We start from the raw sequence: 24,541 nt of genomic DNA, 5'->3' as shown, positions 1-24,541 counted from the left end.
GAAATAAATGTTGGTATTCAGACTCATTTGGGTGTCCTCATCTACTAATCAGACTGTTCAAGGTACAGTAAGCAGTTATGCAAATTGCATATAAGCCTTTGTTGCAAGGGGCTCAGTGAATAAGGGTAAAGCTGTCCTGCAAGTATATAGGGCTTTGGTGCAACCATACTGGATTATTGTGTACATTTTGGTCTTTACACCTAAGTTAGGAGATTCTAAGCTTTAGAGGTGGTTGGGGGGTGGGGGGAGCCATGGTGGGTTGGGTGGGTAGTGGGGGACAGAAGTTAACTGTATTGATTCCTGGGATAAGGGAATTGCCCCCTGAGAAGAAATTGTGTAGAATGGCCTATGTTCCCTGGAGTTTAGAAGAATGCGAGGTGATCTCATGGAAATATTTGAGAGGGCTTGACAAAGCTAGATGCTGAGGTTGTGTCCTTGGCTGGAGGATGTTGAAATTGGGGTCAGTCTCTGAAGAAGGGGTCAGCAATTTAGGACTATGATGAGAAATTTCTTCAGAGAGTTGTAAATGTTTGAAATTCTCAACCTGAGAGAGCTGTTGATGCTATATTGTTGAGTATATTGAAGTCTGAAACCAATAAATATTTGGGCACAAAGGGAACCGAGAGATATGGTGATAAGGTGGGAAAGTGGAGGTTTCGAAGTTCAGCCATGATTTTGAATGATGGCATAGCCTCGTGTGGCCTACTCTTGCTCCTATTTCTTATGTTATACAGCATCAGAGTTTCAGCTGTCCTAGATACTTATCTGGCCTTATTTCCTTTCTATCTCTTAACTTTCTGGTGAGTTAAAGAAGCCAATTAATTCTTTGAGATTTTGCAATTGAAGGATGTGGTATGAATTCTGTGTATGCAGCATGAGTAGAATGTACAACTGTCACCAGATGATGTAGTGTGAATACTTATAAAACAGGTGCAAGCAGACTTGACAAAGGTTAGGTTTGAGTTTCAGGTTCAGTGGGGATTCATGCAAAAATAACCTATGTTTAGTATGTGGTAAAAATCTTGTCTGTTTGCCCGTCCACTCATTCTCCTTCCTTTCCAGTGGAAACAGTCGTGCAGTTCTGAGGGAGTACTACTCTGTCAGAGGTGCAAACTTTCAGTTGAGACCTCCAGTTGAGGCCTCATCTGCTTGTTTGGTTGTAGAAGACCCTATGGCACTACAAAGAATGGGGAATTTCTACCTGCTGTCCTGGCCAATATTTAGCCCTCAACCAACATCTTGAAGCATATTATCTGGTTATTATCTCATGACTGTTTGTTTGTTCGTTTGTGTGTGGGAGCTTGCAGTGTGCAAATTAACATTATAATATGTCTATACTTTAAAGCTATTTCATTGGCTTTAAATATCCTGGGGTTGTAAAAGGCACTATAGAAATGCAGGTCCTTTTGATAAATTCCTGTGCCTGCACTTATAGTGGAAACTGTCTGCATAACTGCACCATTCATCAACTGACTGTCGGCATGATCAATTTCCTCATACATGTTTCGACATCAACTGTAGTTTGTTTACTTTGGAAACAATTGCTTTAGATTGGTATATCTTCTATGTGATATTTAATAGCTTATTCATTCTCTGCCTGACCCTGCTATTGTTAGATTATAAGGCCAGTGACAGTTGTTGTAACCGCTCTTATTCCATGAATTTGAACCTGGTGACAAAGAGCAGTGAAAGACTTGGGCAGCGTTGGGGAGGCAGAGGGGTAATGATGTAGGTTGAGAGTTGTTTTGGATCCAGTAGCCATGGCCAAGTCCAATTTTCCTTATAGGGAATTCCACTGGGTCAAGTGGCATGTCGATCATTGGTATTCTGTATTTTTGGATTTGCGGAGAATGTGTGTATATTCTTGGCATAACATGGATTAAATGGCACTGCTTTGGCCATGCTGAATGCAGCTTGCAGCCCAGCCACTCTTCACCATAGAGGTAGAGTGCACATTCTGATGGAGTAAAGGTAGAACTACCTTATAACAGTGATGTGAATGATGTCCTGAAATTGAAGCGAAGTAGAGTTAGCTTCCCTGCAGGAGAGTGTGTGTGTCTCATTCCACTTTAGTGTCAGCTTGGGACTTTACACTGTGCAAGTCTAGTTTCTGTGCAAAGACGAACACCATCACTAAATGTGTAGTGCAATGCACCCTAATCCATCCTCATCTAATTGGCCGAAGCATGAAATGAATTACCTCAGCAATGACGATATTGTGTAATGAGCAGAACTTGTCTTTGTGTACTACCAGAGAGTGTGACAGTGAGTACAAGGACTGAGTTTTCTTCAGGGATACCCACTGTTCTTTGGTTGAAAGCCTTGCTATTTATTTGCCTCGGGTGTTATTGGATAGAAATTCCAAACCAGAGAGCAGAATGTTTGTCCAGCACTTGCTGGTTTTGTATCATGGAGATGAATGGGTAACATCATGGAATATCTGTCTTAGTTAATGGTTTGGTATTCTCTCCACAGGGTCTGATTTAAACCATCTGCCATTAGTAAGTTTGGTGTTCAGGCTGCCTGTAATCCTCCAATAGGTGCTGTTAGCAGCAAAGGGAGTGTTGTTTTTGACATTGATTCAGTGAAGGTTAAACAGAACAACTATCAGTTCCTTAAGCCCCAGCCTAGGTGTTTGTGATCAATTTTCCTTGCAGTAAGAAAATTTTGCTAATATACCCCAAGTGTGACAAAAATGAAGTAATTTGGCTGTCTTTAAAATTTGCTTCTTTATTATTGGCCACAATACTAATACAGCTTTGTGGACTGTTTCAGCAAGATACAGGAATATACCATAGCTGGCTGTTTTAAAAGCATTAATAATGCATCTGTATCTAAAGGGAGTTTGTTACTGAAAAGAGGGGTTAAATTTTCTGCTTTGCAGAGTTGTTCGTCTCAATCAGTTGAGTAGTCTCTTTGCTGTCTGGACTTTACAGTGCTAGTCAATTATCAGTTCAGAAACCAATAGGCAAATTTAATAATTGGAATGTATATTAATTAATGTGACAAATATGAGATTGTCACATCATGCGATGTATTCCAGCAAGTCAGAATACTACAACAAGTGCTTTGTTTGATCTGGGTCCTCGTTACTTTTGCCTAGATATTAGACAGTTGAAGACATGCTCTGATTTGTATAATCTGCTTGAAGGAGTGGTCATCAACATTGGATCCAAATAACATATCTACCAGAAGAAACCAGCTCCTCAACAAGGCTGAAGTGCTATGCCTTGGTAAATGTTCTCAAAATGTTTCTCTAACTTTGTGCCTAGCACAGATTGGTCTAGAACTGGAGCCATTACTTTGAAAGCTGCCGCAGGCTGCCCCTTTGGGTTGTTGCATTGACCTCTTCTGGACAGATGCAATGTTTGAGACTCTGTCCCCAGCCAGTACCAGTTAACCAGGCATATAAAATGGATAAGCCAAGGAAGCCACTGTTTTCTGACTGGTGCTCAGTTGCACAATGCCATTTGGGTCAGTTAATCCAGGATTGGAAGAGACGTTCAACTTTCTTATGGTTGATCTTGTTTTGGCTTAAATGTGTTACTGTACTCTAGATACGGAATTTGGATTTCGGGTGATTTTCCTTTAAATCCGAATGGAAACCCCCTTGTCTGTAGAGATGTGAACTGTGCCAGTGTTCTCTGGAACAGAGTGGTGGTGGTGGTATTGCACCCAATGTTGGAAGCAGCCTTGATCGTCTTTTTTTTTTAGATGTTGCGTTTGCCTGCACAATAATAATCACTACACGTGGAAAATAATTTATTGTCGAGCACTTTGAGGTGTACGTGCATCTCTTTTCTCCTTTTAAGAAGCTCCTTAAAACCTGCCTTTTTGACCAAGCTTTTGGACACTTGCCTTAATATCTCCTTATGTGGTTCATCTGCGGATTTTGTTTGATACTGTTCTTGTGAAGTGCTTTTAGATATTTTACAACATGAAAGGCGCCATATAAATACATGCTGTGAGAAGATGCCACAAAAACTGAAGCACTTGTCTTGCCTTCTACTGATCTGTAGATCCTGACTGAGGATACCATATGGTGCAGTTAGATCCCCTCTTTTGTGCATCTGGTATACTGATGACTAGGTCTTATCAAGTTGAAAGTTGGTACACTGATATGGTTCAGTGTCACCTTGACCTCCCCGCCCTCCGGCCCCATTAACAAATGGTGTAGGTAGACTTGGCTCATGTTGCAGGACGTCTTTTTTTTTAAAATGAATCTGGATAGTTGCCAGTGGGTTAGTTACATTGATACGGTGTGGTGCTATTTGATATGAGCAAGAGTCAAATTGAGATCCAGGAATTTTGCTCAAAGAATTGGAGAAGTTGGGACTGTTTCTCTTGGAGAAGAGGTTGATAGGGAATTTAACAGAGGTATTCAAAATCATGATTGGTCTGGACAGAGTAGATCAGTATCTTCCCTTGGTGGAAATATCAAGAACAAGAGGGCACAGATTGAAGCTAATTGGCAAAAGAATCAATGGCAACATGAAAAACTTTTTCACGCAGTGAATAGTTAGGATCTGGAATGCACTGCCTGAGAGAGTGGTGGAAGCAGGGTCACTCAAGGCTTTTAAACAGAAATTGGATTGTTATCTGAAATGGAATAATGTTCAGGCTTATGGGGAGAAATTGGGGGAGCGGCACTAGGTAAATTGCCCCTGTGGAGAACCAGCACAGGCATGACGGATCAAATGGTCTGTACTGTAACAGTTCTGTGATTCTGTAATTGTGATCTGTGACTGTAATTGGGGTCTTTGGCTTACACCAACTGAATGTGAAATTCAGTCTTTAATAATATGGGGTTCATTGGTGGTCAAATTTTGGTTACATCTAATGTTTCCAGGGCTGTAAGTTGATGGCCTTGGAGCTCAGACTTCACAGTTCAGTGAATCTTTTATAGGTGGGTACTGGCTAGAGGTAGCAGCATCCCCCCCAAGTATTTTCCAATTGGCCAATCATACAGTTAAACTTTGCAATTCTCCCTCTAAGTAAGGATTTTTTGGCTGCAGGCCAAATGTTGACTATGTGCCAGCTGGTGTTTTCTCCACACACACTGGTGTATAATCCATGTTTGCCAAAAGTTGACATGACACTGGTGAGATGATCATTCTGAGCTCCATATGTTCTGAGGTGCTGTGCAACAGAACTTTTGTGTGTGTTGGGGAAAAGATTGTGGTTGTGAAGACTGGATGCAGTATCAGGCCTGAGATGTGTGGAGCGCAAGATTGGGTAATGGAATTCAGTACTATACTCAACAATTCTCGCATTGCATGCTGATTGAAGGCTCTTCTAAGCTATGAAAGAAGGTTAACTCCGAGCCATTTCCTATTCTGTAATGCTCCTGCACATCCTGGGCACTTGTTGGAACTGCAGTTATATCATCTGGTGTGTGGATACATGTGATTGTGAAACAGGGACATGACGGTATGATCTCCTTTTGGATCCTGATAGTCACTGTTTGTGCTAAAGTTGTCCATGGCTGCTGAATGATATGTAGTGTTCCTGTCTTCCCCAAAACTGAGGGAGGCTGGGGACAATTCATTAATACAGGCTGAAGTGGTTAAGTCGTTTCTTGCCATCAGCTCAAGCTGGACAACTTGCTCCATTTTTTTTGTCCCAGGTGTATGTTTTTTTGGTGCTCACAATTATATATTGCAGTGTGAATTGGTTAATGAAGCTGGTAGGGGACCATTACTGCCTTATTCCTATTGCCAAAATTGGCCCACATTTTTGGAAGCATTTCTGTTAAAGTTATCTGCATCCAATCTGGCACATCACAAGAGTATGAGAAGCCCCACAGTTCAAACCATAGATCCCAACCTGGGATTATGAATTTGACAGCCATGTGTGGTACTTATTGAGAGAGGATTTTATATTACCTGGTATGATCTGTGATAATGAGGTCAGCGTCATGCTCTCACAATGCTGTCATAGGACAGGCAGTCTTTACAGGGCTAAAAACAAAAAAACTGCGGATGCTGGAAATCCAAAACAAAAACGGAATTACCTGGAAAAACTCAGCAGGTCTGGCAGCATCGGCGGAGAAGAAAAGAGTTGACGTTTCGAGTCCTCATGACCCTTCGACAGAACTTGAGTTCGAGTTCAAGAAAGAGTTGGAATATAAGCTTATATTTCAACTCTTTCTTGGACTCGAACTCAAGTTCTGTCGAAGGGTCATGAGGACTCGAAAGGTCAACTCTTTTCTTCTCCGCCGATGCTGCCAGACCTGCTGAGTTTTTCCAGGTAATTCAGTCTTTACAGGGCATTCAGCTTTCAAACTTGCAGCCACTTATAAGGCTGTGTACCTAGAGCCATGCTGACCTAGGGAGCTTGGCTAATATTTGTTTCTACTAAGTGGATGTTCATTTCTCTGCACAGGGCAAGGGGGCATGACCTTAAAATAGAGCCAGGCTGCTCAGGGGTGAAGTGCTTCTTCTTTCACAGGGTAGTGGAAACTTGGAACTTTATTGATTGGATTTTGGCAACAGCAATGAGGCATTTGGAACCAAGCTAGGTTAATGGTGTTAAGATGCAGATAAGCCAGGATCTAACTGAATGATGAAACAGGCTTCAGGAGCTAAATGGCCTACTCCCATTCCTATGTTCAAGGTTCAAATTTAGAGAGAAGGCAAGCTGTATCTTTATTTTATGGGGAAAGGTCACTACATGTTTATCTGGTGTAAATAAAACCACTCATTGATTCAAAGCCTAAATATGAGTTAGGGTGTTTATTCAGTTCACCATGGGCTTCTTGGGGCAGCACCTGATATATTACAGAATAAAGTGCACTCTCTAGGAAATATCAGGTCCACTTACTACAGAGGTCTAATGTGTATTGCAGGGAATGTAGAGTCTGCTTGCAGTTGATGTTGAATCTGAAGATATCTATGGTGCAAACTCAAAAATGTGACCAGTCAAAAGAGAATGTCTGACCCCAAAGTTGAGTTAAAGGGTCATAAGCATTCTAGCAGGAACAGCGGAGAGGGTTTAAATCTTGCTTACTTTTTAGTTCAGTAATCTCTCTGAAAACTGTATTGTTCAGCTGCCATGTGAGCTTGTTTGTATAGCAAGACTGCAATGAATGTTTAAGATTCCCAAATGATGCAGATTATTGCAGAGACTTGCGCACTAGTTTGTGTTAAAACAGTACCTTGAAGCTTGTCAGACAGATGAAGTATGAAGTGCAGGGCTGGGACAGGTTTCTCACTGTTTTATGAATCTTTAGGAGCTTGTATATAGCTGACTTTTTTTTAATTCATTCATGGGATGTGGGCATTGCTGGCTTGGCCACCATTTGTTGTCCATCCCTAATTGCCCTTGAGAAGGTGGTGGTGAGCTGCTGCCTTAAACTGCTGCAATCCATGTGATGTAGTGCTGTTCTGGAGGGAGTTCCAGGATTTTGACCCGGCGACAGTGAAAGAATGCTGATATATTCCAAGTCAGGCTGGTGAGTGGATTGGAGAGGAACTGCCAAGTGGTGGTGTTCCCATGTGTCTGCTGCCCTTGTCCTTCTAGATGGCAGTGGTCATGGTTTTGGAAGGTGCTGCCTAAGGCACCTTGGTGAGTGCTGCAGTGCATTTTGTAGATGATACACATTGCTGCCACTCTTTGGTGGAGGGAGTGAATATTTGTGGATGGGGTGCCAACTAAGCGGGCTGTTTTGTCCTGGATCGTATGAAGCTTCTTGAGTGTTGTGGGAGCTGCACTCATCCAGGCAAGTGGGGAGTATTCCATCACACTCCTGACTTGTGCCTTGTAGATGGTGGACAGGCTTTGGGAATCAGGAGGTGAGTTACTCGCTGCAGCATTCCTAGCCTATGATCTCCTCTTGTAGCCACAGTATTTATATGGCTGGTCCAGTTCAATTTCTGGTCAGTGGTAACCCCTAGGATGTTGATTCTGGGGGATTCAGCAATGGCAATGTCATTGAACATCAATGGGTAATGGTTGGATTCTCTCTTGTTGGTGATGGTCATTGCCTGGCACTTGTGTGGCTCAAATGTTACTTGTCACTTGTCAGATCCAGCCTGGATATTGTCCAGGCCTTGCTGCATTTGGACATGGACTGCATAAGTATCTGAGGAGTTACAAATGGTGCTGAATATTGCGCAATGATCAGCAAACATCCCCAGCTCTGACTTTATGATGGGAGGAAGGTGGAGGGAGAGAGATTCAGAAGAAGCATTAACAAAATGGGGCCAACCTCCAAGCTTAATAAGTCAATTAGAATGGATTGAGCTGCACTTAGATTCACTCCGGGTGTTTGATATCAAGGAATAATTTTGAAGCCTGCTAGAGAGAATTGGCAGCAGCCCCTTGCTAAGTTCAGAAGACTAGGGATGGGATGTCACCCTGGAATTTGTATAGGAGGATGACACTTGGACAGCTGATGGTGCTCCTCTTTGTCAATTACTGCCCCACCTACTTTTCCAACCTTCTGACCTCTTCTTTTCTGTGACCCTATGCCTCTGTGGTATTTCGTATCAAAAATGGATGATTTGGACAAAAAACTGGAGCAACTGTGTTGACAAGTTACAAAATGGAAAGGACTTCCTCCAGCACAGTTCTGAAATTAATTTGTCTTTGAATATGTATGTTTAAGGATCTTACCTCCCCTAAGCTGTCTGATTTGGTACACCTCACTGTTGGTCTGCAATGACAAGTTGTGGTAGCCAGTGTGTGAATTAGTTCCTGGTGATGCTGCAGTATTGCCTAACAGCCACCAGAGAGCAACAGAGCAGCTTTCTTTTATTCTTTCATAGAATGTGGATGTCACTGGCTAGGCCAGCACTTATTGCCCATCCCTAATTTCCTTTGAGAAGGTGGTGGTGAGCCATAATTAGGAATGAACAATAATTGCTGGCAATGCCTACATCCCATGAAAGAATATTAAAAACTTGGCTTGCTGAACCACCTAATATCGTGATCTTTGCTTTTTATTTAAAGCTCTGCAGCAGGGCTGTTTGGGCCTGTTGTAACTGTCCAGGGCCAGTAATACTGTCTTATTTTTACAAGTCCCTTGCTCTACTACTTTGGAGTTGCCTATCAGTGCTAACTATTGTCTCCTTTTCCTAGGATTGCTTAACCTGAAAGTATGTCCAATAACGGAGAATTGGAGGACAAGCCACCTGCACCCCCAGTACGTGTGAGTAGCACTAGCTTCCCTATGGGCAGTAAGGATGCCCTGTTGACCAACCACAATGCCAAGCCATTGCCATCTGTACCTGAAGAGAAGCAGAAGCGGACAAAACTCAAGTCTATTTTCTCAAACACTGGAGAAAAAGGTATAGCAAGGAATCCAGCAATGGGGCAACAAGGGGGTGGGGGTTATGCTGGGGGCTGATATGGTGGGCGTGTAGTCATTGTGAGCAAGGATACAGTGTGGAATGTGCAAAATGGATGTGGGATATAACAATGTGTCATATGGCACGGGAGTTGAGGAATGAAATGTGTATGCAATGAATGGTAATATGTTTGGGCATGCAGCAGATACATGAAGGAGGCAGTTGTACTGCATGTGATAAGGGACTGAGGTGGTGGACAGTGCAGGTGGCCATTTATTGCATGCAGTTACCATGGCTTTAGGGGCCTAGAACTGTATGGTGCAACAGGCATCTCTGTCTTCAAGACGTTGCATCACGATGCACGTTATCCAAGTCTTAATCCCCAGTTTTCAACATAAGCCAATAGCTGTCGGAATTTCTCTGGAAAAGGGCAGTGCTGAGATTTGTATTTTTCTCCTATGGTCTGAATAAAGATTGTGGTGTTGGCTTGACCTGTGAGTGGCTAAAGCCTTTCTGTTTGGTGATTGTGCATTTGAAAATTGCATTGCTGGATTAAATCTAACAATAAGTGGTGCGCTCCTGTGCGATAATGTCTGGTAAGGGACTCACGAACAGTGTTGGCGAATACCAAAAGTGTTGGTATTCAGTGCCCTGGCTTTTATTGTGATCTTGCTTTAGTGAGGGGGTGGAGGAGAAGGGAAGATGAACTTTCAGTAGCAGCCAGCTCAGGCAGTGTCTCCACCTACACCACCCAAGCAGCCAATTATTGGTTTTTTCCATGATTCTGGAATCTTATCCCATGATTTTAGGACAATGAACTGTGTGTGCTGTTCCTCTGCTTTATTCTTCTCAAGCTTTAATGAAACCTCTGCAGTGGGAGGATTCCCATCCTCCAATGTGTACCAGCCATTTCTTTATATATGCTAGTAGCCCCTTATGGCTTGAGACTGAGAGTGATCCGACTGTAAATATTTTTGAGTCACAGCCTAAGAACTAGTAGTGAGACCTCCAGGGGAGACTGAGGATTTGATAAAGCCCATTACAAGCTCTATGTTGCCGACAATTTTATGATTCAGTATGACCTCTATGTGATGTTTGCCATGCACCCTGTTTTTTAAAATTTATTTTTGTGGTGCGCACATTTTGTCCTGCAAAGAAAGCATTGAGAATCAACCATGTGATACTGAAGTCAGCTGTAGACCAGACTGGGGTGGGATGTTGCATCAACTACCCTGAATGATGATGAGCTGGGTAAGTGTTACAACAATTACAATGGCTTTTCAACAATTATTCCCCCTGGTGCCAGCTCACAAATGACTCTGCTTCACAACTCGCTATGCGAGACTTGGTGTCTGAATTCTCACCTCTTTGCCCCTAGTTCAAGATTATAACCACTACACCACCACCATGTCTGTTCTGCTGTGTTGTGTACTGAGATGACCTCCATATGGAATGTGAGTGACTGAGTTGTGTTCCATCGGTTGGATCAGAAGGGAATTTGTCCATCCACCTATCATCATTCAGAATTCTTTTTCTTTTGAATTGGTTCCACCTGTGTGTTAATTTGGTTGATTGACAACTGCTCAAGGCTTGTGTTGTTTGTGCAGGGAATAAGAAGAGAGAAAAGGAACGGCCAGAAATATCTCCTCCGTCTGACTTTGAGCACACGATTCATGTTGGGTTCGATGCTGTGACAGGGGAGTTCACGGTAATTACATAATGAGGCTTAGAATGAATTATTTCATTGTGATCATTTTGACTTGACTGTCAAACAAGTTGGAATTGGCCCTATTCCAATGATTGTGCTGGCAGCCACCTCCTATTGCATCAATCTGTGTGAAGGCCACATTAGTTGTGTGCCTATAGCCTTGGGAAGTTTGTGGTAACAGCCACCAAGTGCTTTTATCCTGCCGAGCTGGTTCCCAGCTTGCTGCAGCATGGCTCACAGATTGCGATTGAGCATTCTCAGATGTTCCTCATACCTTCTGACATTTTCACCCCTGGTTCTGGATATGATTGCACTAAAGAAGATACTGAGGATATTTACGAAGATGTTGCCAGAAATGGGGAGTTTTAGCTATGAGGAAAGAGTGGATAGTTGGAGTTGTTTTCTTTGGAATGGAGGAAGCTGAGGGAAGATTTAATTGAGTATAAAATTGAGGGGCCTAGATAGATCCTTCCTATCCACTCTCTCTATTAGCAGAAAGATCAATGACCAGTGGGCATGGATTTGAAGTATTTGGTAGAAGGATTAGAGGAAAATTGAGAAATCTGTTCACCCAATGGGGTCTGGAATTCACTACTTGAGGGGGGGCTTGAAGGAGAAACCCTAATCACATTTAAAACGTACTCGGGCATGTACTGTGCACCAAGAGCTAGAAAATGGAATTAAGCTAGATAGTTCTTTTTAAAGTTGACACAGACTTGATGGCTTGAATGGCCAACTCCTATACCATAATTTTTCTATATTTTCATTCTCCACCAGAGCAAATAGTAAATGGATTTCCTTTGATAAATAAAGCTCTTTTAGCCACCTTGGTTAGATTACCCCTCAACATTCCAAGCACAGTGGAATACAACTCAAGCTTAAAGAACCTGTCCTCATAACCTCATATCATTCTGGTCAGTTTAAACTGCACCCCATCTGAGGCCAATATGTCCTTCTGAAGTGCAGTGTTTAGTACAGACGGCAGTGCTCCAGATGGGGTTTGAACAAAGTTCTATAAAACTGAAGCATTACTTCCTTCTCTTTGTATTCTAGCCCCTGAGATAAAGACTGACATTCCATTAGCACTTTTGAGTGATATACTTATGTCAGTGTAACCATTCAAATTTATCTCCTGAAAGGGGCAAATGGAAATTTTCAGTCAAAATTCACATCCTCTTTGGCCCCATTTAGCTGTGGGTAGGTGTCGAATGATCATAAGATCATGAGATTTAGGAGCATGAGTAGGCCATTCAGCCCATTGAGCCTGCTCTGCCATTCAATAAGACCATGGCTGATCCAATTGTGGCCTTAACTCCACTTTCCTGCCTGTCCCCCATCACCCTTGACTCCCCTTGCAGATCAAAAAACTGTAACTCAGCCTTAAATATATTCAATGATCCAGCCTCCACTGCTCGGAGCAAGAGAATTCCAAAGACTAACAACCCCCTGAGAAGAAATTCCTTCTCATCCCTATCTTAAAAAGGAGACGCCTTATTTTTAAACTATGGCCCCAGGTCTAGATTCCCTCATGAGGTAAACATGCTCTCATCATGTACCCTGTTGAGCCCCTTCAGAATCTTATGTTTCAATAAGATCACCTCTCATTCTTCTAAATTCTGATGAGTATAGGCCCAATCTGCTCAATGTTTCCTCAAAAGATAATCACCTCATCCCAGCGATCAGCCAATGATCCTTTGCAAGTATATCCTTAAGTAAGGAGACCAAAACTGTACATCGTAATGTAGGTGTGGTTTCACCAATGCCCTATACAGTTGTGGCAAGACTTCCCTACTTTTATACTCAATCCGCCTTGCAATAAAGACCATCATTCTGTTTGCCTTCCTAATTATTTGCTGTACCTTCATGCTAACTTTGTGATTCATGTACAAAGACACCCAGATCCTCTGTACTGCAGCATTCTGCAGTCTCTCTCCATTTAAATAAATTGTTTTTCTATTCTTCCTGCCAAAGCAAACAACTTCACATTTTCCCACATTGTGTACTATTTGTCAAAATTTTTGTTCACTCATTTAACCTATCTATATCATTTTTCAGGCTCTTTGTATCCTCCTTGCAACTTACTTTCCTACCTCTCTTTGTATCATCAAATCTGGCTGCAATACAGTTGGCTCCTTTTTCCAAATCATTAATAAATATCATAAATGGCTGAGGCCCCAGCACTAATGCTTTTGGCACTCCACTAGTTACAGCTTGCCAACCTGAAAATGGCTCACTTATCCTATTAACCAACCCTCTTTCCATGCCTACTTTTCACCTCCAACAGCATGAGCGCTTATCTTGAGCAATAGTCTTTTTTCTGGCACCTTATCATATGCCTTTTGGAAATCCAGATGCACTACATTTACTAGTTCCCCTTTATCCACCCTGCTTGTTACATCCACAAAGAACTCCAGTAAATTTGACAAACATGAGCTCTTCATAGTGGGGGATTTGGTGAGAGAGTTCTTGGCATGTTATTCTTATGCACAAATCGCTTTATAGCCAACTGAAGCATTCCATTGGCAGAGGTTCAGGAGCTGGTTGAACACTAGCTCCCTGGCTGTAAAAAGTATCTGGCCACGGAATGGAGGAGCAAATGTGTGAACAGTACCCCCAGCACGTTTTGGGCAGTGTGACCTTTTTGTGTATTAGCTGAATAGAGTTGGGTTTATTCCTGGGCATAGTGCAATCTTTCTGTATTCCAGTCCCTACAGATAGAGCTTTATTTGAAGTTGGTGTGGTGGTGTTTTACAGGGGATGCCCGAACAGTGGGCTCGACTATTACAGACATCCAACATCACTAAACTGGAACAGAAGAAAAACCCTCAGGCTGTGCTTGATGTGCTCAAATTCTATGATTCCAAAGATAAGGTGAAACAGAAGTATCTGAGCTTCACAGGTAAGGGAACAGAGCAGAGACCAAAAGGGTTGCCTCCCTGAGGTCTTGATTGTTCAGACCAAAATAATCCACGTGGACAACATTGGGCCTTTGGTTTAAACTTGTTCCTTTTCTTTATTTCAACAGAACAACCAGATGGGTTTCCTGCAGTCACACCTGCGGTGAGCAGTCTTGTTTTTGTAGTACGTTGTTTTTGCATTATCTCGCACCTAGCTACCTCTGCCTGCGTATTTTCAGCAGGCTCCTGCACATTATGGACTACTTGTTGGTCCAGAATGTGAAAGATCATTGTCTCAAAAGATCAGGTATTATGATTCATTTAAGGGAAAAGTGCTGTATATGTTCTGTAGAAACAGAATACAGGGCCTTGCATTGATTAAATGAGGGAACACTGCATGGAATTTCGATTGTAAATATTGGTTGCCTGGTTAGGATTTGGAGAGACAGGCTTGCCCAGCATCTGCATCTCCCTTTCAAGCTTATAGAGTGAATCCAGAGGAAAAGTAGGAGCCCCCACTTCTGGAGTCTTCTCGATTGTAAGAGTTGCCAGATGGTGCTTGCTTAAAGGGATCATGAGCTGCCCAGAGGATTCCATTCCAGTGCCTTTGACTCTCCCAAGCTGGACCCTCCAGGCAATGGGTACTGTTTGACCCATGGCTAGGACCTGGGTAATAGATGCCAGGGTGTGTCCACACACCAGTGGGCTTGTATGTCACCAATCTGGAGGCCTCCGATGTCCCCTGCCATTCAGCTCAGGGGCATGGACTGCCTAGTTACCATAGGGGTCTTGGTGATGCAGAAGTTGTGTACTGACAGGGGAGACTTATGGACTTTGCTCCCCCTTTGCCATAATATACCCAGCAGCAGTGCACTTGATGCATAACATCACCCTGTGGCAAAACCACTGACACAGATTATAAATAGGGAAGAGGAATAATGAGTGAGATGCTGCATAACTTTTATGTGGTGGAAGGGCACTTCATGTGTAGAGGTTGGAGGGGACTGATGTATATACATGACAGATATGACGGAGAGGAATGCAATGTAGTTTGTATGAGAATGTTATAAAATGTCATTCCTTGTCTTTAGCACAGTACAAAGGGCACAGAGCCATCAAGTGTGCCAACTGTCCTGGAGGAGGATGATGATGATGAGGCCCCACCTCCAGCCATTGCACCACGGCCAGAGTGCACCAAGTCTGTGAGTATTGTTGAACCAGGAGTTGCAGCTTTGCAGGATTACTGTCCCTGTGCCAGTGAGAGCTCCCTTTAGGGGCTTTCCACCTAATCTTAACATAAAAATAGATGGAGGGGCAAGTGGTGAGGATGACAGAGTCTACAGAGGGATATAGACAGGTTAAGTGAGTGGGCAAAAGCTTGGCAAATGGAATATAATGTGGGGGAGATATGAGGTTATGCACTTTGGCAAGAAGAATAGAGGTGCTGAATATTATTTAAATAGAGAAAGACTGTAGAAAGCTGCAGTGGAGAGGGATTTGGGGGTCCTCATGCATGAATCACAAAAAGCTAACATCAAGTTCAACAGGTAATAGGGAAGGCAATGGAATGTTGGCCTTTATTTCAAAGGGAATGGAATATAAAAATAGCGAAGTCTTGCTAAAACTATACAAGGCACTAGTTAGAACACACCTAGAATACTGTGAACAGTTTTGGTCCCCTTACCTAAGAAAAGATATATTGGCATTGGAGGCAGTCCAGAGAAGGTTCACTAGGTTGATCCTGGGAATGGAGGGATTTTCTTATGAGGAGAGGTTGAGTCTGTTGGGCCGGTACTCATTGGAGCTTAGAAGAATAAGAGGCGACCTTATTGAAAGATATAAGATTCTTAGGGGGCTTGACAGGGTAGCTGCTGAGAGATTGTTTCCCCTTGTGGGAGTCTAGGACCAGAGGGCGTAATCTCAGAGTAAGGGGTTGCCCATTTAAGGCAGAGATGAGAAGAAATTTCTCCTGAGGGTAGTGAATCTCTGGAATTCTTTACTGCAGAGGGCTGTAGAGCTGGGGTCATTAAGTATATTCAAGGCGGAGATAGATTTTTAATCACTAAGGGAATCAAACGTTATGGGGAAAAGACAGGAAAGTGGAATTGAGAATCATCAGATCAGCCATGATCTCATTGAATGGTGGAGCAGACTCGATGGGCCAAATGGCCTACTTCTGCTCCTACGTCTTATGGTCTTATCCTGCTTCACTGCTTTTTCCATTTTATTTTGTTTGATTCTGTCCTAACTATCATGTTTGACTGACTAGTTATTAATAAGAATGCATTCAATTCTATGTCAACCCATTGAAGGAAAATGTATCTGCCTACCATCTTCTTTGTTTCTCACACTAATCCCAAATTTTATATCCCCTCCATTACTGTTTCTTCAACCTAGTGGAAATGATTCTTCTTCATAATGCAATGGGAGATTGATTCTTCTAACGCATGTTGAATTTGATGTTTCTTTTGTCCATGGTGAAACAGAAAAGTGAGCCAGCTGGAAAGCTATAGTTCTTTTGTTGATCCATCTTTAAACAAAGGGACGTGTGAATTCCTGGATGGCTGTGAATGTCCATATTTTATTAGGTATTTGCTTGAAATTCAGGTAAAGCTCAAAGCCAAAGGTCACTTGATTTGCAGTGGTCATTTTAATACTATGTTCAAACTTTTAAAAGTATTGACTGAAAGTTCATAATATACTAGAACATGACACTACGTTGACACTCCAGTACAGTACTAAAGGGGAGGCTGCACTGTCAGAGGTGCCATCTTTTGGATGAGGTGTTAAACCAAGGCCCCATTTCCCAGTTTGGGTGGACATGAGAGTTCATGGCACTTCAAAGAAGAACAAGAGAGTTATCCCTGGTGTCCTGGCCAATATTTATCCTTCAATTAGTATCATGAAAAACATTATCTTTTCACTATCACGTTGCCACTTGTGGGAGTTTGCTGTGTGCAAATTGCCTGCTGTCTTGCTTAAGTTATGATAGTGACTACACTTTGAAAATACTTCACTGACTGTAAAGGATTTTGAGACATTTGGTGGTCGTGAAAAGCACAGTATAAATGCAAGACTTTCTTTAATCAATCTTCCTCAATTTCTTTCAGTATTTTGCTGTTTTGAGTATATTTTTCATCTCTTCCCCACAATGTACTATTTGAGTTTATTTACATTGAACTGCATTGCATACCCTGTGTAACTTTCCTTATTTGGCATATAACAAAGCAACTTAGTAAAGAGCCTTGAAGGCTATCTAGGAGCCTCTCTCCCATTTCGATCACAATTAATGGTGCTATCCCAGGATGTCTCAGGGTGAAGCTTCCATTATTACAGCCCTGTTGCTTACAGAAGCTCCTTCAACTTGCTTTCAGATTTCTTCCTTTTTTTTTCCACTGCCTGGCAGTCCATAAAGGGCACCTGTTATTCCTGCAGAATTCTTAAGTTTCTTAAGTCAATCTGCAGAAACTCGATCTGAATGACATATTTGCTGCTGTTTCTTTGTACTCCATTTGAAACCTAGGTAATGCCTCAGTAACATCTGATAGGATGTGCAGTGAGACAAGACTGTCTACTATCAGCATTGCTATTTAAAATCTATATAGAAGCCATGATAAAAGAAGCACTAGATGAACTAAAAAACTTTGTCAAAATAGGAGGTCAGTTGGTGAAGGGAGAGATTTGCAGATGAATAGGCCCTTGTGACTAGAACAACAGAAGATCTACAGATACTAATGAATAAAACGAGTGAAGTATTGAAAGCTTACAGAATGAAAATTAATATTAAAGATGAAAGCTGTGAATATTGCAAAAAATAATAGTGAGAAGTCGAAGGATGGAACATGTCACTTGGAGAGAGCATGAGCCATGACAGATGTTGGAGGCGGAAAGATTCCTGGTGAATATCAAGAAAAGGCAACATAGTTGGATTGGCCATATTCTGAGGCATGAGAACTTGCTGCAGGAGGTGGTTGAAGGAAGATTAGAGGGATGTAGACTAAGAGGGAGAAAGTGAATGTTGTTAGACAAATTGAAATTAAAAAAGGAAGATTCCTGCAAGCAACTGAAGAGGAAAGGGCAAGATTGTGAGGCATGGAAAAATGAGCTGAGGAGACCACTTTGTGTCTGATAGCTGTAGAGTTGTATTATTATTATTTTTTTATTATTATTAGCAGTGACTGTGTCAGGGCTAGTACTTTAAAAAGGGAAAGTGGGCTGGTGGGGGACGGGGGGGACAACAAATGGCACAACAGAGCAGTGTAAAGAGAAAAGACTGGTTATGATGTAACCTTCTGAATTTCTATCCTGAATATTCTATGATAATTATTGACATCAGATTTTTCTGTTTTATTTCATTGGTCACAAGAATGAATGAAATGGTGAAGTGTTCAAGGGTAGCCATGACTGAGTATTGTGAATGGAGTTTTGGTGACTGCATGAAACTATGTGACTTGGTTATCAGTATCTGACTGCTGTCCATTAAGGCTGTGGATGAGTTTTGGAATCATTGCTATCGCGTGCATAAAGAACAGTCAGTTATCCTAGGTGAACGACTGACCTACATGGACCATGGAGGCCCCAGGTTCAATCCCCAAATGAGTTAACCTTCTAACTAAGGCAACTGGAGAGACACTGCATTTGGCCTCAATGCCCTGATCTAAGGGAGCAACAATTCTGTCAGTTGCCATTTCTAATCATTATCCAGTAACATGCTGGGCAACAGGAGAGGGCAGCATTAGACTTAGCTGCAATGTTGTCCCAACCCTGACCATCAGTCCCTGCTTAAAATTGCAGGCAAAGAATACTCAGGTGAGGTGTTGTAGAGAGTGGTTGGGAGCCATACAGGCTATATTCCAACATGTCAGCATCTTTAGGAGAGATGGGCAGTAAGTTGAATAAAGGTTTCAAAAAGAGAGGGTGTGTGTCTACATGTGCATATGCATGCACTGACTTTGTTCCACTGCGCACGTGTGTGGACATTAACACAATATTAGTTTGTGTGTCTGTATATCCACATCACATTGCACTATTTTCTTCTCAGGTTTATACGCGGTCTGTGATTGATCCAATCCCACCTCCTGCTAGCAGAGAACCTGATGGCGATGGCACTTCCAAGGGATTGGATAAAACAAAAAAGAAGGCAAAGATGACAGATGATGAGATTATGGAAAAACTAAGTGAGTGCTCAGTGTTTAACTCACTGTATGAAAACCTCTGCATCAATCAGGTCTTGTTACTGCAGTTGACAGGTGTGGGTATGAAGCAAGATGTTTAGCAGCAATGTTGAACTGGTACTGATGGTGTTGATGTTGTATGAGCCAGATTGAGGGGGGGGGTCTCACTCCATTCAGTGTAGCATTTCTCAGCTTGTGGACTTCATGGAAAGCTTACTATTTAGCACAGAGCTTATACAAGTTGCAGAGTGTGCTGTAAGTTTGACCTGCAAGCCAAAGTAATGGAGATAACGTGATCCAGTAGTTAAGGCTCGAGATGAATTCAATGTTGAGTGAGGGCGACACTGACTATGACTGATGTAGAAGAAACAAGTGACATGACCAAACTGAAGCAATCAACCTTTGGAATTTCAGATATAAGACTAAAGCACTGATTGACAGATTTTACTTTTGATTTTGAGTTTTTTTGAATTAATCAATTATGAAAACTTCACTACATCTCTGGTGCCCTGTTTTAATTACTTGGTTTGTTTAAAGAACTGTGTCAGGTGAATGTAACCATTCGACCATTAATATAAATGCAGAATTATGCAAATGGAGTATGAGTATATGCTAAAGCTCGCACCAATCCATCCCCAAGCATCAATTCCTATTGAAGATTTACTCAATATACTAGCTCGGCACAATCAGAGGATCACCATGATTTCTGATTAGCAACCACCATCTCAACTCTAGTTCAAATGCAACAAACAAGGTCTATGTTTTTAGTAAAATTGACACAAGGCATTGGTGAGACCGCACCTCGAATACTGTGTACAGTTTTGGACTCTTTATTTAAGGAAGGATGTAAATGCATTGGAGGCAGTTCATAGGAGGTTTACTAGATACCTGGAATGAGTGAGTTGTCTTATGAGGAAAGGTTGGACAGACTGCTTGTTTCCACTGGAGTTCAGAAGAATGAGGGGTGATTTGATTGAAGTATACAAGATCCTGAACGATCTTGACAAGGTGGGCCTGGGCCTGGAAAGGATGTTTCCTCTTGTGGGTGAATCCAGAACTAGGGGGCACTGTTTTAAAATTATAGGTCGCCCTTTTAGGACAGATGAGGAGAAATGTTTTCTGAGGGCTGTGTGACTTTCAAACTCTCCACCTCAGTGGTGGAGGCGCGGTCATTGAATGTTTTTAAGGCAGAGGTAGATTCTTGTTCGGCAAGGGAATCAAAGCTCAACGGGGGTAGATGGGAATGTGTAATATGAAACGCAAGATGATCAGCTATGATCTTATTGAATGGCGGAGCAGGCTCGAGGAGTCACATGGTCTACTCCTGTTCTTGTGTTCTTGATTTGTAGTTGATTTTAATCTACTGGAAAGATGTAGAGATTGACCCTGACTGTGAGTGAGTTCTCTGCACTTGGGTGCAGATGGCAATGTTGATGCTGGCTGCAATTTGAGTGCTGGGCTTTGGGAAGATTGACTGATTGTGTTTGAAAGCTGAGAGATGGGAGAAGGCAAACCAATGACTAATTTGAGTGCTGAGAGTTGGGACAGTGAGAGTTCTGGTTCAACTGCATTGGAGTATGACATTCATTTCTGGTCACTGCACCTCAGGAAGGACATGTTGGTTTTGTAAGGGGATCATTGGAATGATACCAAGGCTAAAAGGGTTAACTTTGAGAGAGGCTTTGTTGGTTAGGCTTGTATTTCTTTGAGTAAAGTGTGACCTAATCCAGCTGCTAAAAATGTTTAAAGGAGTTAATAGAGAGAAATTATTTCCTGAAGCTAGGTCAATTGACAATGTAAAAACTGAAGATGAGTAGATTTTTATCAGGCAATAGTATAAAAGAATATAAACCCAAGGTGGCTAAATGGAATTATGATTCAGATCAGCCACGACCTAATTGAATGATGGAACAGGTTCAAGGGGCTGATTGGCCTCCTGTTCCTATGATTTTGACTAATTGAGAATGATGGGGAGATTTATGGTGTATATAATAAGGGGAGGGGACAGAAATTCCTGAGTACACAGAGTGGTGCAATCTCTATGGTGGGCTATTTTCAGGGTGGGAGATTGACTTTGATTATGCCAGAGGGCTATACACTCTCAGGAGATTAAACAATTTGTCATAACTATCACGGAGTATCATCTGTGGGCTGTTTGAAAACCTGAAGCTATTTTTTTTTTTTTTACATTAACTCTGCATCTTTGTTGCAGGAAGTATTGTGAGTGTTGGAGATCCGAAGAAGAAATACACCAGATTTGAGAAAATCGGGCAGGGGTGAGTGCTGTTTCTTTACCTCTTATGTGAATCATTGCCGGGTTGTATGTACTAGTTTAATGTTCGAAGGTGAGTAGCGCACCTTTGAACACCTCAATTTCTCTTAAAATGTTTCTGATTATAGTTGTGCTCCCGTTCAGTACAGACCTTTGGGGACAATTCCATAATCCAGTTTGTATTTTCCAATAATTGATACTGAAGCCATCTGTGATTTTTATCGCTCTATCTGTTTCTTTACAGGGCTTCAGGGACAGTATTCACAGCCATCGATGTAGCAACAGGACAGGAGGTATGTTACTGCTTAGGGATACTGAACTCAGGAGCTGTCATACTGAATGCTAAGCTAAACTTGACTGCCAGTTCCAAGTGCAAGGTAGATTTGGGGGAATGTTTGTTACTGAGCACGAAGATATATCATACTCAAGCTGAGTGTTACATATGCTGGAAAGGTGCTTCACTTGGAAGTTGTCTGTCACTGTTCTCTCGGAAGCTGCTGCATTTGTGACCTGTCATTCATTGCCCATCAGGAGTGAAGTTGGCTCATTACTGTTTTACGGGTGTTGTGAAGAGTTCTGTAAAGCCAGAAGTTCTGCTGGGGTATACAGTGTTCTGCAGGACCTCATCAATGGGTCTGAGCCTATCGTCACGTAGGTCTAAGTGACACAGTAACTACCTCATCATAACAAACCAGTTCTTTGAAGAGTTTCCATTAAGTTCCTTTCAGAAAATTGTCACAACTATTCTTCTTTTGCCGCTCCTATAGTCAGCCAACAAAGTCTACATCCATCCATTTTGGAAAGCTGTAGCCATGAGAAGCTGAAAAAGACCAGCTATGTTCCTTTTTGTATATCAGTCCACTTAATGAATGCATAGTAAAAGAACAGAGGGTCTGCTGCTGTTGAATTGGAGCATGCTTTTTGTGTCTGTACTTGCAACGAGTGAGGTGGGATGGTGGAGGAGTCAGATGCAGTATTTGCATGTTGTTTGTTTGCTTTACCAGGTGGCAATAAAACAGATCAACCTGCAGAAACAGCCAAAGAAAGAGCTCATTATCAATGAGATTCTGGTGATGAAGGAACTGAAGAACAGCAACATTGTCAACTTCCTGGACAGGTAACTAGGAGAATTCAGGGCTGTCTGTGTACCTCTGGTCAGAATCTGCTTTGGGCTTTGCACCCATGCCACTTGGAATCAATAAATGACTAACTTCTGAGATGCCTCTGTCCAATGGGCTCATCTGAAACCAGAGCCTTGTATATGGTAAATCTGTACTGTTGTGTCTCCATTTGCCAGTGTGGTGCACACAAGGAAAGAGGGGTGTATCCAATGTTGACAGTACAATGAGGAACTTTCCCTGCCTGTATTGTACTCTTGGTGTTGTAGGCAAGTGAATTACCAAAGCTTTCTTTTTTATTTTTCCCTAGCTACCTGGTGGGTGACGAGCTGTGTGTTGTGATGGAATATCTGGCTGGCGGTTCACTGACTGACGTCGTTACAGAAACCTGTATGGATGAGGCACAGATTGCTGCAGTATGCAGGGAGGTAAGTGCATGATTGAAACCCCTTTCCAATTCTTTCATAGATGCCTTCTTGGAAGCTTCCAGCTCCTATTAATTCTTCATTTGTAGTCCTACTAAAAGGAATGTTGACTGTAATGGTAAAAGTTGCTTGATCTTCATTTGTTCACAAAAAACAGTTTTTGGCAGGTCAGTTAGCTCCTGAAGCAGGTTCAGGTGAACCAATATATCAATCCTGCATCGTGACGTTCAGCTTCTCTCCTTGGTTCCTCATTTTGAAAGCCAGATGCTGACTCACCCATGTCATTCCAAAGTTTTCAGTTCTTACTGCCGAGTTTCCACATTTGTAGTACTTGAATCCCTGCCATTGACATTTGCCAAAATCCATGGAACACTATCTTTTCTTTGCAGGACATCCTGGGAAGTGTTTTCCCATCCTGTGTTTTGTAAAACCTACTGATGCCCATTCATCTACTCTCCCTCTTTGAAAGGCCCCTCCTTGACTGTCATCAGTATATCTACCTAGAGGTGGAGCTTACTTTCCACCCAAATTTGTGATGTTGAAAGTTTTCACCATTCTCCCTGCTGTGGCCTTGCTCTGTATTTAATGGCAAGAATGGAACACATTTACTAGATTGAGGAAATTCTGTCTCATGCTGTTCTGGAGGCTGCCTGAATTTTGGACTTGAATACTATCCTCCTTGTTTTGAAAAATTAGCTCATTTGTGAATTGCAAAAGAAGACAACATTTGTAAAACACCTTGGAAAATATCAAAGGATTCTTTATGTTGAAAAGGAAAGAGCAAAGGTGGAATGAGGAAGGGCCTGGGCTATTGAGAGGTCTGCCACTGGTGGAAAAGATAATATTCCGGCAATAGTACTGAAGATTTGTGCTCCTGAACTTGCCACACCCCTAGCCAAGCTGTTCCAGTACAGCTACAACACTGGCATCTACCCGGCTTTGTGGAAAATTGCCCAGGTATGTCCTGTACACAAAGCAGGACAAACCCAACCTGGTCAATTACCGCCCATCAGTCTGCTCTCCATCAGTGAAATAGTGGAAGGGGTCATCAATAGTGTTATCAAGCAGCACTTGCTTAGCAATAACCTCACTGACACCCAGTTTGGGTTGCACCAAGGCCATTCAGCTCCTGACCTCACTTCAGCCTTGGTTCAAACATGGACAAAAGAGCTGAACTTCAGAGTTGAGGTGAGAGTGACTGCCCTTGACATCAATGCCGCATTTGACAGAGTTTAGCATCAAGGAGCCCTAGCAAAACTGGAGCCAATGGGAACTGGGGAAAACTCTCCACTGGTTGGAGTCATATCTAGCACAAACAAAGATGGTTGTGGTTGTTGGAGGTCAATCATTTCAGCTGCAGGCCATCACTGCAGGATTTCTTCAGGGTACTGCCCTCAGCCCAACCACCTTCAGCTGCTTCATCAGTGACCTTCCTTTCATCATAAGGTCAGAAATGGGGATGTTCACTGATGATTGCAGAATGTTCAGCACCATTCACGACTCGTCAGATACTGAAGCAGTCCATGTCCAAATGCAGCAAGACCTGGGCAATATCCAGACTTAGGCTGACAAGTGACACAAGTGTCAGGCAATGATCATCTCCAACAAGCGAGAATCCCACCACCTGACTCCCCAAAGCCTGTCCACCATCTACAAG

At 42.4% G+C, this 24,541-nt stretch overlaps 1 protein-coding gene across 4 annotated transcripts in view; it reads left to right on the top strand.

Moving 5' to 3' along the window:
• Window positions 1–24,541, top strand: part of LOC121271661 (serine/threonine-protein kinase PAK 2-like) — a 70,302-nt gene that overhangs the window by 36,766 nt on the left and 8,995 nt on the right. For 3 of the 4 annotated variants that reach the window (XM_041177783.1, XM_041177791.1, XM_041177786.1), the window contains exons 2-11: window positions 9,082–9,290; window positions 10,898–10,998; window positions 13,753–13,897; window positions 14,024–14,058; window positions 14,987–15,097; window positions 18,937–19,072; window positions 21,282–21,345; window positions 21,586–21,634; window positions 22,346–22,458; window positions 22,770–22,887. In XM_041177783.1, the coding sequence (XP_041033717.1) occupies window positions 9,101–9,290; window positions 10,898–10,998; window positions 13,753–13,897; window positions 14,024–14,058; window positions 14,987–15,097; window positions 18,937–19,072; window positions 21,282–21,345; window positions 21,586–21,634; window positions 22,346–22,458; window positions 22,770–22,887 (1,062 nt within the window). In that variant the 5' untranslated portion in view covers window positions 9,082–9,100. The remainder of the gene's footprint in view (window positions 1–9,081; window positions 9,291–10,897; window positions 10,999–13,752; window positions 13,898–14,023; window positions 14,059–14,986; window positions 15,098–18,936; window positions 19,073–21,281; window positions 21,346–21,585; window positions 21,635–22,345; window positions 22,459–22,769; window positions 22,888–24,541) is intronic. The other variant, XM_041177800.1, reaches the window with a different exon arrangement.

This window comes from Carcharodon carcharias, chromosome 2 (genome assembly GCF_017639515.1).
Source record: "Carcharodon carcharias isolate sCarCar2 chromosome 2, sCarCar2.pri, whole genome shotgun sequence".
Classification (NCBI taxonomy): Eukaryota; Metazoa; Chordata; class Chondrichthyes; order Lamniformes; family Lamnidae; genus Carcharodon; species Carcharodon carcharias.
The sequence above is the reverse complement of the archived record's forward strand: the minus strand, read 5'-3'. Positions and strand labels throughout refer to the sequence as shown.